Genomic DNA, 17500 nt, shown 5'->3' with positions numbered 1-17500 from the left:
TAGAAACCACCTTAAGTCTCGATACGTCTCTATGTGTCCCTGGTTCAGCCGTAGTTAACGAAGTCAAACAATTAAACCACTAGATCAAACAAATAAACTTTTATCAGCTTTGCTGCATATCACACACAAGCTGGACTCTGTCTGACAACCAAACACACTTCCGGTCATTCGCGCAGATTGTAAAAATAGATTATACATACATACACACATTCATCCGTGACACAATCTATTTTTCTTACATTAATTACACGAGTCTCTCTCTCTCTCCCTCTCTCTCTCTCTCTCTCTCTCTTTCTCAATGTATATGTATGTATATAAATATGCTAAGGGTATTTATAGTAAAGCTTTATATAAAGGCAATGTCTTCGATTTCAAAGATTAAGGTTGAGTGCAGTGTTTCACATCACTTCGCAGACCCTATCGCGACCTACATATTTTGCCGCCTCGTAACCATATTTGTATTGAACTGTTACACATTCATGTAAATCATGATGTTAATGTTGTGACACAAGTGACCAAAGTATGTGGGAGGAGATAGCCCAAGACCGGACAGCATGGAGACAGACTGTACGTGCTGGTACGAACTTCGCTGAATGCAAAAGAAAAGAAGCTACATCCGCCAAGAGAAAGAAAAATAAAGCTGCCCTGCCAGCTAGCCCTAAGACAGACGCATATACATGCACGAACTGTGGCAAACTCTGCCGATCCAGAATTGGTTTGTTCAGTCACTCCAGATTCTGCCCCGTCTCAAGACGTAACCAAAGCCAAGTGACTCATCTGGGCGCATCCATTGTCTTGCGAGACAGAAGGAGCCATATATATATATAAGTAACCTAATTAAATTTACTCAGAGTGTCACTTCATACCTGAAGAATTAAATTTTATGCTGGGTGCTGAAGTCTTACAAACAGTTGTATTTGGTACTCGTACTCCCCCCCCCCCCCTTTTTTTTTCAAATCCAATAAGAATTAAGTTTAATTTTTAAAAAATACTTATTAAAAAAAACAAAGCTTTTAGTAAGTGTAACTGTATCACTCAGTATGTGTATCAGCCTTGTAATTAAATTTGTAGGAGATCTAGACTAACAGTTATAAATATGTGCAAAGTTTCAGCTTGATTCGAGATTGGGTGAGGGAGACATAACGTGAACAATTTTTTACCAGAGAGAAAGAGAGAGAGAGTTAATATAAGCTCTGTAACTTAAAAAAAAAAAATCTTAACACTACACTTGTCAATCTGATAGTGGCTAGATGACGTCACTGGGATGACGCTCATGCTATAGATGATGTCTTCGCCTTCGTCGTCCACTGCCTGAACAAGGTACAGGACGGAGCCAGCTGGCGTAGACGAGCTCACACTCATAGAAACTGCACTCAGAAACAAAAAAAAGAAAACCTGACACTTTATCAATAATAAAACAGAGGCGTGGCTAGGTAGGTGCGAAGTGTGCGGACTACATCAAGGTATTCAAGCATCAGAAACAACAAAAGAATCGGCAAACATTAGTCGTGTAGGTAAGCTGTGCACAACTGTTGTGCACTTGAGCTATATAGAATTGTTGTCCAATCAATGAGTGTACGTTAATAGCTATTTAGATTTTATGTCTCAACTGAAATAAAACCAAAAATTGCAATAAGCAATTTTTTTTTCGGTTAAAGATGATTTCGGAAGGGGGGAACTTAACATCATAAGCCTATCTCTCCAGATAACACCCACCCTTAGCGACGCCTCTGTTGTACAATTATATCATATGTTTATGTTCATTCAACAGATTCTATATTTACGTATACTGTTGGACTTTTATTACGATAACCAAGCTTGAATTTCAATGCTGAAACAAAAGCTACTAACGTGAAAAATTACAAATTCAGATTCCATGATATTAAAAAAGGGAGGCTAACAATTTATCATATATACATTTTTTTAAAGTTATAAATAGGGTAGAGCTTCATCAGAATTCCCTTCATTCCGCACACCGGATAACCAAAAAAAAAAAAAAAATGAAAGCTTGCCTACTTGTCTATTATTAAACCTAGCTTTAACAGGCCATAGAAGCTTCGAGGGGGGGGGGGGGGCTTTTTGCCCCACCGTACTCTATCGAAAAATCTCAAGTTTAAAAAAAAAAAGGCATTTCTATCTTTATTTTGGTCTTACCATTTCGACCAGAGGCGTTGAAGTAGGGGGGAGAGTTGGGCACTATTCTCACTTCCATGACCTCTACCAGGGGCGTGTCCACTGTGTTGCTGCAGGAGACGCTCATCAGGTAGGAAGGGGCCGCCGAATGACTCAGCGTGTCAATACCAGCGCGGTATTCAAGCTGAAAACCTTCAAACGAGGACAAAATATTTCTTTTATTTGCATCTATATCATTTTTGTTAAAGCATTAATGCTTACTGCTTAGGTTGACCATGGTAGTCAACTCAATTTCAATTTGTTTGGACCAATTATCTTATCTTATCTCAATGTAGAGATGAGTTCAATAATATAAAAAAGGAAAAGCTCCCCTTTCAGACCTACGATCTGTAGGGCAGATGATGTAAAGGTCATCTGTTTCTATGGCCAACGGTTAACGATGGTGTCATGTGGCCAGCACAACCAGCAACCGTCTTTACTTTCCCCAACTAAAGTCAGGCACTTATTAGAGTTGGGTGTCCTAAAAATCAGAAAATTAAAAATCCCAGTCCTCATCGAGGTTCAAACCCGAGACCATTCGGTTCGGAAGCCAGGCGCTCTAGTCATCAATATACACCCATGGTTTAACTCTAGCCACCCCCTTTATTTGTACATTTTTTTACCCCTTTCTCCTTTTTTTTTTTAAATGGCAGACAGCCCTCGTTACCTGTCTTGTGTTGGAATATGTTAAAGCAATTGCCGCAGGGTGACATGGGGTCAACTGAGATGACCTGACTGGTCACTGAGAGGTTGGCTGTGTCCAGACAGTCAATGATACTCAGCACTGCATTGGTTCTGACCGTCTCACTTAGAAGTACGACTTTACTAAAGGCTGATAACTCGGGCTGCAAAAACAAATTATAATTGCATCAATGCAAAACAAATAATTTTCCAGAAGTTTAAGGATTGTTTCACATTTATCACCTAAACTCACAAAATCAATTTTGTCAAAGGTATTTAAAATTGCAAATATTGTCTCCTTTTTTTTATCTTTTGGAATATGTATTGTTTTTGTTAGAGTGTTGGTTTTTTTTTTTTGTTTTTTTTTGCATTTTTTTAAAAAGGAAACCTCAGAATATGCGCTATTCCATTTTAGCTTTTTCATCATAGGAATCCTTGGGCCTTAGACCTCTTTTCTTTGCCTCTTTTGTGAGCTTTTTTTTTTTTAATTGTTATATTTTTTTTTTTTTTTTTTGTTGTTGTTTTTAAGGAAACTTCAGAATTTGCGCTATTCAATTTTAACTTTATCATTATAGGAATCCTTGGGCCTTAGGCCTCTTTTCTTTGCCTCTTTTTGGGGCTTTATATGCCTCTTTTGTGGGCTTTTTTTAAATATAGTTTTTTATTTGTAAGTTCTCATAATTCACAAGTATTAAATCATATACAATTGAAAAGTGATTAACCTGAAAATATAATAATAGTAATAGAAATAATAATAGTAATAGAAATAATATTTAATATAAATGACATACTACCTAACTATTGAAACCACTAAAAATGATATAAGGATTTGAACCTATCTTAGCCTATCTGATTCCATCATTGAGAAAGTGAAATTTAGAGTATATTTATTTAAAATTTTAATGTTATCGAAATGGTGATTAGCATATAACATGAAAATAAAATTATATTTCTGAAATAATCCTTCCAAAGAAAAAAGAGTCGATTTAAAGAGTTGCTCCAGCAAGCGATATACTGCAAGACGCGTCTGAAATACAAGCCTATGGTCGTATCCAACAGCTGCTGCCTTTTGGAAAGAGGACAGTGAATATGATACGGAGGAAATGCTCCCGTCGCTTCAGCGTGGGCACCTCCGTGGAAACGTCCGCCCGGGGAAGCGGAAAGGCTAAGTTCCTGAGCAAACATGGCTCCCAGTGAGCTGCCACTGTATGCTCTAGCAAGTGTATTTGCATCTGGTAGGGATAGCTTGAAAAGAAAAGTAATGAGAAAGAGAGAAAAAAGATAGATAAAAGCTAGAAAAGAAAGGAAAAGAGAGAAATAAGAGAAAAGAAAGGAAAAGAGAGAAATAAGAGAGAAAAGAAAGGAAAAGTGAGAAAAAAGAGAGAAAAGAAAGAAAAGTGAGAAATAAGAGAGAAAAGAAAAAAAGAGAGAAATAAGAGAAAAAAGAAAGGAAAAGAGAGAAATCAGAGAGAAAAGAAAGAAAAGAGAAAAATAAGAGAGAAAAAAAAGGTAAGAAAGAAAAGATAGATAAAAGCGGAAAGAAAAGAGAAAAATAAGAGAGAAAAAAAAGGTAAGAAAGAAAAGATAGATAAAAGCGGAAAGAAAAGAGAAAAAAAGAGAAAGAAAAAGAGAGTAATAGAGGTATTTGAGTCTTTTTCCTGTCTAATACTGAAATCTTGCTCACATTTTTAACAAATTAAAAATACTAAATAATTTTTTCAGAATCCTTCCCTATCAATAAAGTTACTTACCAGACCATCGACCACAGAAATAAAACTAAACAAAACACAACCCAGACCAAACACTATAGATAAACGCATCGCCATTCTGACACACGTGAAATCTAAGTTCTCATCATGTCGTCATAGTGTCTCTCTAAAAATAGATTCAACTTTTACTAGAACCTATTTCTTTTCATTCCATCGCACCTCATCAAAATGTTAAATTAATTTAATTACTTTATTCTTATTCAAAACTTTTAAAGTTGTTTTTTTTTTTTTCAAGTAAATAATTGCTAAAACACCTCTTTGGGCTTAAATTTTGATTTCCACAAACCGGGAACACTATCTATTGATGCTTCATTGAGTTGATATAGCTCGAGATCTATCTGTTTACACGTTCAAATACTTAAAGCCAACTGAGACATACTACACGGCACTAATAAAAGGTGTTTGGCATTGTTGCGCCTGAAACATCTGGCATATAGAGTATTATTGTTAAGAAGAATGTGCCAGTTAGGATCATAAATAAACGAACCAAGACCATCGATTTGGTTGAGTATTTCAGAACTATATTACCTTTTGAGAACTTGAAGTGGATATTGATTCAGTGTTTCAGGAAACAATAGATTATTTTGATATACTAAGGATTAAGGATATATAAAAGTAGTAACTGACTACTAGTGATATACAACAAAGTTGAAACGTCAATATTTGATATCATACACCCGGTAGAGTGTTTTTTTTTATATTTTCATATATATGCTGGCAAAATATGTAGGTCGCAGCTGGGGCTGTGTAGCAAAGTAAAATACTGCTCTCATCATTAATCTTCGGACTTGAAAAAAAAACACCTTATTATTATTTTTATGTGAAAAAAGAACTAAAATTCATTCTCTGTCACTGCCAGGGTCGAGCTTCGCTAGAGACAAACAATGTGGGTACCCATATTTTTTTTTTCCATTTTTGTTTTCCTTATATTATGATCGCACAGACATGTGACGTGGCAACGAGCTATTGGTCTAAAATGCCCCCAGGCTGTGACGTTGCAGGTCAGTTTTTCAGGCCTTCTATTTTTCCTACTTCCCATTCTTGGATCAAGTTGAAACTTTGCACAATTATTCATTATCGAAAACAACACGTGAATCAATTTAAAAATTAACCAATTAATAAATGAATGAGCGGTAATCAACTAAATTTGTTTTACATGGATCAGTGGCGATAAATCGTACAGTATTGAGATATATGACATAAGTTGTGCGGTTGTGTTTCTTATATGAGATTTGCTTTTAGGAATGTGTTTATACCAGCTTGTTTTAAACTAAGATTTGGTTTATAGAGAGGTCATAGATTGTCACTATCCAGGTACTAACCTATCAGCTTTAAAGCTGGTAACATTGTACATTGTTGAAAGCATGTTCGCTGCTCAAAGAAACATTAATTCATAAACATACACACATTATGTTAGACTAATATGCATACACACATCCTGAAAAAGTCACCTCGACCTACACACATCCATTGTCATCGAGTCTCAGAAGTGTACAGGACAAATTGGGAGTAACTCAAAAAAAAGGGGGAAGTAATGGGTCACAGAAAGGAAAGACAACTTGCGACAAACTCTTTAATACATATCGTTTTATTGATCTCCCCTTGCAGGCCACTTTGTACAACATTTGATAGTTTATCTTGAAATGTTGACACTGTCATAAACATTGACACTTAGCTAGCTGACTGCACCTGTAAACGAGATTCTCAACCTATACGCTGGAGTGTTTCTACTTACAGCAGAGCTTCTCAACTCTTAGTTTTACACTGGAGTGAATGCACTTACAGCTGAGGTTTTGAACTATTGGTTATTGGTTTGGTTCCCAAACCTTTCCCTTAACGCAGCGGTTCTCAACCTTTTAAGCCCGGCAACCTCTTTTTACAATCCCCCACTCTGCCGCTACCCACTCCACACACACACATACAGAAATAGAAGAATAGACATAAACAATCCATATTTTCGATGGTCTTAGGCGACCCCTGACAAATCGTCATTCAACCCCCAAGGGGGTCGCGATCCTCAGGCTGAGAACCCCTGCCTTAACGGAACACTTTGCACATTCTGAGTATTTAGCGGAACACGGCTTATTTTTTAGAGAAGTTATATCACCTGGTGGATTATTTGTGAATTATTCCAGAACACCTATTCAGGCTTGCGGGACTCTAGGGTTCCTCGAAAAACAGTTTTAGAAACCCTGTGTTAGGCTTTACACTGGTCTTTTACGTTACACGGATGTATGCAAACGCGACATGAAGCTCTTCAAAATCGACACTGGCAACTGGGAAGAGGTGGCACTGGACAGATCCACATGGAGAGAGAGCATAAAGGAAGGGTCACATATTGCAGATGTCATACACAACAGAAGCAGAAAGAAGGGTGAAAATGCAACGGCGCCTGGTGATTATATATGCCCAACCTGCGATCGCAGTTGTGTATCAAGGATTGGCTTCTTTAGCCACACAAAAAGTCTCTCGAGAGGTAAAATGCCACAGAGAATTCACCTGGTGGCTTATTTGTGAATTAGTCCAGTAGTTCGTTGAACACCTATTCAGGCTTGCGGGACTCTAGGGTTCTGCGAAAAACAGTTTTAGAAACCCTGTGTTAGGCTATAGACTGGTCTTTTACGTTACACGGATGTATGCAAACGCGACATGAAGCTCTTCAAAATCGACACTGGCAACTGGGAAGAGGTGGCACTGGACAGATCCACATGGAGAGAGAGCACAAAGGAAGGGTCACGGATTGCAGATGCCATACACAACAGAAGCAGAAAGAAGGGTGATTATATATTCCCAACCTGCGATCGCAGTTGTGTATCAAGGAATGGCCTCTTTAGCCATACAAGAAGTCTCTCGAGACGTAAAATGCCACAGAGAATTCACCTGGTGGCTTATTTTGTGAATTATTCCAGTAGTTCGTTGAACACCTATTCAGGCTTGCGGGACTCTAGGGTTCCGCGAAAAACAGTTTTAGAAACCCTGTGTTAGGCTATACACTGGACTGACTGCCAGCAAAGCAAGGTGGTTCTTAGTTTTTTAGTTATAAACTGGAGTGATTGCATATATAGCAACGGTTCTAAACTTATAATTAAAACATCACAATGCCCTTAGAGCAGCCACTAAAAAATTATTTGTTTATTTAATAAACACTATATATATCGCACGATTTCGAAGCCTGTTATTTTTCGTTCCTATTGCCGTGACATTTCTGTTATATTAGCGTGTCTAGTGGCCAGGGCCGGTCTTAGGCCACTGCAACATATGCGTCGCAGTGGACCCCGCGCTTTCATAGGCCCCGCGCTAATTCAGGGTGTAATTATTAAATTGCAAAATATATACGAAAAACTCCTGGAAATCTCCTGAATTTATTAAAATCTCCTGAAAACTCTTTAAAATCTCCAGAAAAAATAGACAAAATTGTCATTTGTGGGGTGTCATTCATTGCGGAAAACGCCAATCCTACGCGAGATAAAAGGAAAAAAGGCATTGTCAGCTTTCATGTAATAATCGGGCGAATTTATACCTTAATCGGAAGTTCCAATACTTTATTTACTTGTATAGTCACTAGCATATAAATATGCCATTGGTTACAAGGTTCCTAAAGTACAGATCGATATTTTTAACTTAGTAAAGTCGAATTTTTTTTCTTATACAAAATCTTAATTTTCACTTATTATCCTTATTCCCACACAGACTGGGCCCCGCGCAATCAGTTTCGCATAGGGCCCCGCAATTGCTAGGACCGGCCCTGCTAGTGGCAATGCTTTCAACGCGACGTCTTGATGGATTTTCCAAGAGACTAATTCTATATTAAACGCTCTCGTGGTCGACTTGAGGGCTACAACTGCATGTCCGGTTTATAGCCGGATGTTCCGGTTTTAGATTGGCTTCATTACTCACCCGCGAACTCATAAAACTGATGAGTTAAGATGATTCCCTGTAAGTCAGTGTAAGTGATCCTCAATGACTCAATCTAAACTAAACAACAGAAGGCTTGAAATATGTATTTTTAGTCAACTTATTTTATTTCACAAAACATATCTATATAAAATCCTTCTATTCAAGTTATATTATTTCACCAAAATCTATCGTTTTAATAATAAAAAATGATTTATACTATTGATTCAAGCTGTATACAATGGCGTGGGACATAATGAAAGAGTGATGTATAGAAATAATTTTTTGCGTTGATTAGCCCACTTTGTGGTACATTAAAACAGTTACAATAGGAATTCAAGCTTGTAGGTAAACGCAGTATGTGATGATGACTATTAGTCTTGTAGTTAATTGTTGCCTGTCTGATTCCGACAGACTACTCTGCAGATGTCTGGGTTTCTTGTGCGGGCGTATTTCAAAGCGATTAACCAACAAGCAAACGAGACCCATCTGGTTTTAACAAGTGGCGAGATCAATCCAAACACCGTTGAACAATGTTTACTAAGTTTAATCTAACATGAAGGCCACAGCCGAAGTCTCTGTCAATAAATACGTCCTACCCTTATGAAATCCTATCACCAACTGATTTTCTGTCTCTAAGTAGCCTCTAACCCAGGGGTTCTCAACCTGTGGGTCGCGACCCCCTTGGGGGTCGATTGACGATTTGCCAGGGGTCGCCAAAGATCATCGGAAAAGTTAATTGTTTTTGTCTATTCCTCTATTACTGTGTGTGTGTGCGAGGGAGGGGATCGCGGCAGAGTGGTGGATTGTAAAAAGGAGTCGCCGAGCTTAAAAGGTTGTGAACCGCTGCTCTAACCTAACTCAAACATAACGTCCCTAGTCGCGTTCAAAGTCCGTCCATTATGGTGCGTCTTTAATAAACTAAATATACTAAGTGTCTAACAACTAACAAAAGCATGTATATATCTTGTAACCTTTTGGGCTTCTACAGGAAATAAGGACATGTCCTTCCGAAAGAATCCCAATATCAACGACTTTGTTCGTCTACAACAGAGGACAATGGTCAACCTAGTGACCATCAAGTTTGAACAATTTCCGAACAATGTTAACATTAATTTTTGTGATAACATTGGACTTACTGTGTGTTTTTGGCAAAGTAATCTTCTAGATAAGATAAGATACGATACGATAAGATAAGATAAGATGATTTTATTGGTCTATCAAATGGAATTTCAGTTTGACTACAATTTGACAACCTCAGCGTAACTACTGTGGGCCTATAATAACAATATAGATGCATATACGAAGAACATTCACACACGATTCACATGCACACTCATAACCAGCGCTTTTATAAATTAGACTTCTATGTACTTCTCGATGACGACAAATGACTGATTAGTTTTTCCAGTAATTAATTACAAGTCAAGTTAGGAACACAACCATTTTTCTCTGACAATTTAGTATTATGGTTAAAGGTTAAGTAGTTTTCTTCTAATATATATATAGCTCCTCCTTCGTGATCGAAGATGAGCACATTTCTCATTTCCCATGGACTCATCGGTGACTGTACAGTCCAATCTTCGCTTTAAAAAGCCGGCAGCATACTATTTTGTTACAGTCACACATCCATTTTACAGATGCATCTCAAGAATTTTCCCTGGTAATGAGCATTTAGTACACAACAAAATCAAAGAACCATACACAGCACTCAAAAAAGCAGTTATGTAGCCTCCTTCAGTCACGAAGCAACTGTGGATCATTTCATGGGGGGGGGGGGGGGGAAGAAGAATGCCTGGGCATTGGTCGGAATGCTGTGGACTCAGCTCAACTCTTCTGAAAAGATTTGAACACTAGCTTCAAACACGCAGCCTGACAAGAAGAAGATAACATTCAAGGAAACTGTCTGGCTTATACTTGGCAGGGAGGGCCTTAGGCATAGGCAGACCTAGCAGCCGCGTGTAGTCTCCCATGGGTGGATTCCTCAGTTAAGACTCTAAACAATTTGTTTAGAGAAGAAATAGCGAAAGTTGTTCCCAGTTTTGTTATTTTAGTACACTAGGTTTGAAATAAATTGTGAAATTTTATTTTCTTCGATGTTTAGTTCTAATTTTTTCTATTTCATTAGGAAGAACCAAACCCACCATAATTCACTTTGCCTAGGGCAATCCATTATCTAAGGCCGGCCCTGTGCTTGGGATTGGCGTGGAGGAAAGTTCAACTTGCAATGGACTTGCATCAAGGGGTTCAGAAGAAGAATTTGATAGAGGCATTCAACCAAGGGGTTCAGAAGAAGAATTTGATAGAGGCATTCACTCAAGGGGTTCAGAAGAAGAATTTGATAGAGGCATTCACTCAAGGGGTTCAGAAGAAGAATTTGAGAGAGGCATTCACTCAAGGGGTTCAGAAGAAGAATTTGATAGAGACATTCACTCAAGGGTTCAGAAGAAGAATTTGAAAGAGGCATTCACTCAAGGGGTTCAGAAGAAGAATTTGAAAGAGGCATTCACTCTAGGGGTTCAGAAGAAGCAACTGATAGAGGCATTCACTCAAGGGGTTCAGAAGAAGAATTTGATAGAGGCATTCACTCTAGGGGTTCAGAAGAAGCAACTGATAGAGGCATTCACTCAAGGGGTTCAGAAGAAGAATTTGATAGAGGCATTCAACCAAGGGGTTCAGAAGAAGAATTTGATAGAGGCATTCACTCAAGGGGTTCAGAAGAAGAATTTGAGAGAGGCATTCACTCAAGGGGTTCAGAAGAAGAATTTGATAGAGGCATTCAACCAAGGGGTTCAGAAGAAGAATTTGATAGAGGCATTCAACCAAGGGGTTCAGAAGAAGAATTTGATAGAGGCATTCACTCAAGGGGTTCAGAAGAAGAATTTGATAGAGGCATTCACTCAAGGGGTTCAGAAGAAGAATTTGATAGAGGCATTCACTCAAGGGGTTCAGAAGAAGAATTTGATAGAGGCATTCACTCAAGGGGTTCAGAAGAAGAATTTGATAGAGGCATTCAACCAAGGTGTTCACAAGAAGAATTTGATAGAGGCATTCACTCAAGGGGTTCAGAAGAAGAATTTGATAGAGGCATTCACTCAAGGGGTTCAGAAGAAGAATTTGATAGAGGCATTCACTCAAGGGGTTCAGAAGAAGAATTTGATCATTTCGTGTTGTAAAACGCTGGAGTGTGGCGCTGAATTTTCGGCATGACCGTAACCAAGGACGTTAACTTTTAAAAATTCAAAGTATAACTGTGGACTATTAACAAGTATGGGTGATCGTTCCTTGTGATACACCTGTAAAAATAAATTCTGTTTTAACAACTCGCTTATGCCCCTTGATTTGCCACGGTCCAATAACTGAGGCGGGTATATAAACAATGAACTGTGTAAATGAGAATGGACTATATATAAAATTTCTCGATAGTAAAAAAAAAAAAAGTAGGTTTCCCTTTCAGGGCCTTCAGGTCTATAGGGCATCTGTTTCTGTGGCCTAAGGTTAACGAGGGTGTCACGTGGCCAGCACAACGACCAACCGCCTTTACTTTTCCCCAACTAATGTCAGGTACCAATTAGAGCTGGTTGGACTCAGGGCCCCCCAGAAGATCTCGAAATTTAAAATACCAGTCTTCACCAGGATTCCAACCCCGGACCCCGGTTCGGAAGTCAAGCGCTTTACCGCTCAGCCACCGCGCCTCCCAATTTCTCGAAAACTTTGATAAAAAGTTTGGTTACGTTAGTTCCCCCCCCCCCCCATTCTTGGGTCAAGCTGGATTCTTTTATCTGACAAAAAAAATCAACAATTATTTAATTAACTATTCGTAATTAATTATTTTGTTTTGTATCGAACAAGGGAAGGAAATCGTACTTGACTGATGTCGGGGTAATGGTTGAAGAAGTCCTCTTTATACTTTGTAGAGAGAAATAGGTCTGCTCTTTAGAGTCTAAAACTAACAATTGATAATAATAAAGCCTTCTATTTTCATAATCACTTCCCTGGCTCAATGGTTGGCGTGTTGGCTTAAGAAGGAGGCTAGTGCCCTCGAGTTCGAATTCAGGTCGTTCAATTTTTTTTATATAAATGAATTTAAAAAGTGATCACGGTAACATTTACCTAAATACCTCCTTCTTTTTTCCCTCCCCCAGCCATTTCAACTGGTCCAGGCAAGTGATATGGTCACAGCCTATTTCCAAACCTAAAGGCGTAAAAAAAAAACAATTGCTTTAAGTATTTCTAATCACACAGATCTATTATTATTAGTCTACATCTGTTTCATACTAATTGATACAATAACGCTTTTATTTTATTTGTTATTTAAAAAAACATTTTTATATTTTTCTTTTTACCATTATCACTTTGCAAGTTTGTGAATGTCTTTAAAATTTCACTTCCAAAATTTCCAGAATAAAAATTGTTGTATTTTTAAAGTTCAAAAGTGTTTTTTTTTACGCAATTATTTTGGTTTTTGAAATTGTAATAAGATGTGCTCTTAAGGTGTGTCTAATAAATGTAACCATTAGATACTAGCGTAGGAATAAGTTGCACTCTGCGTTATTTGATATATATATTGTAACGAATCTCACAATCCAGGCTCTCTGCAAACTGCACCACACCACACCACCAACTTAAAGAACTTGACAACTCAGGGCTCCAAAGTAACGTAATAGTTTAATGTCCAATAAATCACAGCCAATACTGTACAAATATGTCAACAACCGTACCGCCGTATCAACTCTTGCACTGGCCTCGCCGTCTCGTTCCAGGATTGCTCTGGGTTCAACTGTTCAGGGACTGACTTCACACATTAGTCTCGTTGTGTCGGACTCGATCGCAGACCAAGACCAAGTCGCCGTTCGTCTTGACTGTACTTGACAGTACTCCGCACTGAATCGCCGTAATGCTCCGTACAGAACCACGCCGCTGAACCACACTGAACTGTGCTGTAGTCGACCGGACTGTAGTGAACCGGGCTGTATTGAACCGGGCTCTGAACCGTCTTGACTGCGACATCTCCGATCTTTATATAGGGTCCCTGCTGGCCTTCTAGAACCGGACGGAACATCGCTCGACCATTCTGGGGGGTCAGATGACTACATCCCTCGTGACGCTCCTGAGCTCTACTCACGACGCCGATCCTTCCCAAACTGTCTTGGCTGACCGTCGTAACGCGTCGCGGTTGCCCGCTCGTCTAGCGCTGGCCTGGGGCGATTTGCGTCGGCTGTCTACACACACACACCACTACCCCCATCTGTGCCACCACCAGGTTTATTTCAATATATATATATTTATCCGGAACTCAAAAGTTCAAATTTTTATAAATAAAAGCAAATACTTTCAAAGTTTTCGTTATTATAGTAGGCTACATCAAGTCATCTAATATTAATTTATTCCTATTTGCGTACAGTGTAGTGTCATTGTATTACTGCATTCACAGTATACACAAGTGCACACAAAAAAAGTAAAATTTAACAACTGATATGCATAAAATATATTTAATGTCAGATATTTTATTACATATCATCGTGACGTTTTAATGTAAGATTTCTATATAGGAAAACAATTGATATCAAATAAATACATTCTAGGGGCAATTCAGAAAGGCGATTCAGAGAGGCTATTCAGAGAGGAATTTCAGTACAAGCATTCGATAAAGTAATTCAATCAAGGGGTTCAGAAGAAGCAATTAGAAAGTCATTCAAGCAAGGGGTTTAGAAGAAACATTTGATAGAGGCATTCAATCAAGGGGTTTAGAAGAAACATTTGATAGAGGCATTCAATCAAGGGGTTTAGAAGAAACATTTGATAGAGGCATTCAATCAAGGGGTTTAGAAGAAACATTTGATAGAGGCATTCAATCAAGGGGTTTAGAAGAAGAATTTGATAAGAGTCATTAAATCAAGGGGTTCAGTAGATGAATTCAATAGTAGAAACATTTAATAGATATGTTTAACAAAGACATTTGGTAGAATTGATACCAAGTTTAAAAAAAAAAAAAATTGGTCGCAGGAAAAGAAGCCATAAGGCACTAGCAGGAAGGAGAGGTATAGGCCTCAGGTAAAGAAGCCATAAGGCGCTAGTAGGAAGGAGAGGTATAGGCCTCAGGTAAAGAAGCCATAAGACGCTAGTAGGAAGAAGAGGTTTAGGCCTCAGGTAAAGAAGCCATAAGTAGCATAAGGCACTAGTAGGAAAGACAGGTATAGGCCTCAGGTAAAGAAGCCATAAGGCACTAGTAGGAAAGACAGGTATAGGCCTCAGGTAAAGAAGCCATAAGGCACTAGTAGGAAGGAGAGGTATAGGCCTCAGCTAAAGAAGCCATAAGGCACTAGTAGGAAAGAGAGGTATAGGCCTCAGCTAAAGAAGCCATAAGGCACTAGTTGGAAGGAGAGGTATAGGCCTCAGGTAAAGAAGCCATAAGGCGCTAGTAGGAAGGAGAGGTATAGGCCTCAGGTAAAGAAGCCATAAGACGCTAGTAGGAAGAAGAGGTTTAGGCCTCAGGTAAAGAAGCCATAAGTAGCATAAGGCACTAGTAGGAAAGACAGGTATAGGCCTCAGGTAAAGAAGCCATAAGTAGCATAAGGCACTAGTAGGAAGGAGAGGTATAGGCCTCAGGTAAAGAAGCCATAAGACGCTAGTAAGAAGAAGAGGTATAGGCCTCAGGTAAAGAAGCCATAAGACGCTAGTAGGAAGAAGAGGTTTAGGCCTCAGGTGAAGAAGCCATAAGTAGCATAAGGCACTAGTGGGAAGGAGAGGTATAGGCCTCAGGTAAAGAAGCCATAAGACGCTAGTAGGAAGAAGAGGTATAGGCCTCAGGTAAAGAAGCCATAAGTAGCATAAGACGCTAGTAGGAAGAAGAGGTATAGGCCTCAGGTAAAGAAGCCATAAGACGCTAGTAGGAAGAAGAGGTATAGGCCTCAGGTAAAGAAGCCATAAGTAGCATAAGGCACTAGTAGGAAGAAGAGGTATAGGCCTCAGGTAAAGAAGCCATAAGTAGCATAAGGCACTAGTAGGAAGAAGAGGTATAGGCCTCAGGTAAAGAAGCCATAAGACGCTAGTAGGAAGAAGAGGTATAGGCCTCAGGTAAAGAAGCCATAAGACGCTAGTAGGAAGAAGAGGTATAGGCCTCAGGTAAAGAAGCCATAAGTAGCATAAGGCACTAGTAGGAAGAAGAGGTATAGGCCTCAGGTAAAGAAGCCATAAGTAGCATAAGGCACTAGTAGGAAGAAGAGGTATAGGCCTCAGGTAAAGAAGCCATAAGACGCTAGTAGGAAGAAGAGGTTTAGGCCTCAGGTGAAGAAGCCATAAGTAGCATAAGGCACTAGTGGGAAGGAGAGGTATAGGCCTCAGGTAAAGAAGCCATAAGACGCTAGTAGGAAGAAGAGGTATAGGCCTCAGGTAAAGAAGCCATAAGTAGCATAAGACGCTAGTAGGAAGAAGAGGTATAGGCCTCAGGTAAAGAAGCCATAAGACGCTAGTAGGAAGAAGAGGTATAGGCCTCAGGTAAAGAAGCCATAAGTAGCATAAGGCACTAGTAGGAAGAAGAGGTATAGGCCTCAGGTAAAGAAGCCATAAGTAGCATAAGGCACTAGTAGGAAGAAGAGGTATAGGCCTCAGGTAAAGAAGCCATAAGACGCTAGTAGGAAGAAGAGGTATAGGCCTCAGGTAAAGAAGCCATAAGACGCTAGTAGGAAGAAGAGGTATAGGCCTCAGGTAAAGAAGCCATAAGTAGCATAAGGCACTAGTAGGAAGAAGAGGTATAGGCCTCAGGTAAAGAAGCCATAAGTAGCATAAGGCACTAGTAGGAAGAAGAGGTATAGGCCTCAGGTAAAGAAGCCATAAGGCACTAGTAGGAAGAAGAGGTATAGGCCTCAGGTAAAGAAGCCATAAGTAGCATAAGGCACTAGTAGGAACGAGAGGGTTAGGCCTACACCAATAGTCGACTTATAATGAACAAGAAGAAGATTAGGAGAAGTTTTGCTGTAAGTAAAAAATTAATTAATTTTGGTTCCAATTCAGGTCCAACCCAGTGCATTGGACAATCCTTTAGTCAAAGTGTTAGACCACTCCCTTAGGGGCGCCCCCAGGGAAATACCATGTCAAGCTGATGTAGACTTTAAATGGACAATGATTTGTTTAGATAGACGTTTTACTTTTGGTCAGAGTCCAAAAATTGTAAGTATTATGGCTGAAATTGTAAGTATTATGGCTGAAAATGTAAGTATTATGGCTGAAATTGTAAGTATTATGGCTGAAAACGATTACGATAGTAAAGATTATTTGTAATGCGTCAATTCCTTTATTCACATATAGTATATTGTTGTAGCACTTGATTGTTAAGTGAATAAATACACGTTTTGAATATAACTGTCATCCCTAATAACTTAAAACACTGCAGTTTTTGAGCTGCGCTAATAAGATGATGTCAGAGCTTTCGGTCAATCCACTTAAATCTTTCCACAAGTGGGGCGCCAGACAAGAAAGGTACGCCACGTTTCAGGCTACATCACGATGCAGTTCTTCTTGGGAGCACCGGCGGCGGCTGCAGGCGATGGAGAGGACAAAGGGTCCTCAACGGGGTCAAGGGTGTGTGGGTAGTGAGCCTCCATGTCGCCGGGGGTCGGGAGTCTCTTCCTGTCCGGTAGATGCTTGAAATCATCATCGGGATATCCTGAAGAGATAAAAGTTTCAAAAATTGATTCAGATACTGAGACAATGCGTTATTTTAATGAAATAATATTGTAAAAGGTTGTGAAATTCTATGTATTTATCATAGACATAAATAAATATAGACTGGAAAAAGGAAGTAACATCATGTAACTTGAAAACATGTACATCTATTGTATTCGGATTTCCGAAATATGAAAAGTTGCATGATCTTCATTCTTAGAGATTAAACAAAACTACACTGCCTCCTTGTTTACAATATATATAGGTGTGTATAGATATGAATACTTAACTTTTATACTGCTCATAAATGCTGTATAATA

At 39.0% G+C, this 17500-nt stretch overlaps 2 protein-coding genes across 4 annotated transcripts in view; both read right to left on the bottom strand.

The window, feature by feature from the left end:
- Window positions 1-4775, bottom strand: part of LOC106074433 (protocadherin-11 X-linked-like) — a 24904-nt gene extending 20129 nt beyond the window's left edge. For all 3 annotated transcript variants that reach the window (XM_056016523.1, XM_056016522.1, XM_056016524.1), the window contains exons 1-4: window positions 4605-4775; window positions 2840-3017; window positions 2155-2325; window positions 1227-1367 (exon numbers count right to left, since the gene is read on the bottom strand). In XM_056016523.1, the coding sequence (XP_055872498.1) occupies window positions 1227-1367; window positions 2155-2325; window positions 2840-3017; window positions 4605-4679 (565 nt within the window). In that variant the 5' untranslated portion in view covers window positions 4680-4775. The remainder of the gene's footprint in view (window positions 1-1226; window positions 1368-2154; window positions 2326-2839; window positions 3018-4604) is intronic.
- An 11908-nt stretch (window positions 4776-16683) lies between these two features.
- Window positions 16684-17500, bottom strand: part of LOC106074435 (protocadherin-16-like) — a 29962-nt gene continuing 29145 nt past the window's right edge. Inside the window, exon 18 of the mRNA XM_056016423.1 lies at window positions 16684-17181. Within this exon, the coding sequence (XP_055872398.1) occupies window positions 17012-17181 (170 nt within the window). The 3' untranslated portion in view covers window positions 16684-17011. The remainder of the gene's footprint in view (window positions 17182-17500) is intronic.

This window comes from Biomphalaria glabrata, chromosome 17 (genome assembly GCF_947242115.1).
Source record: "Biomphalaria glabrata chromosome 17, xgBioGlab47.1, whole genome shotgun sequence".
Taxonomy (NCBI): domain Eukaryota; kingdom Metazoa; phylum Mollusca; class Gastropoda; family Planorbidae; genus Biomphalaria; species Biomphalaria glabrata.
This window is presented reverse-complemented; position numbering and strand designations above follow the sequence as displayed.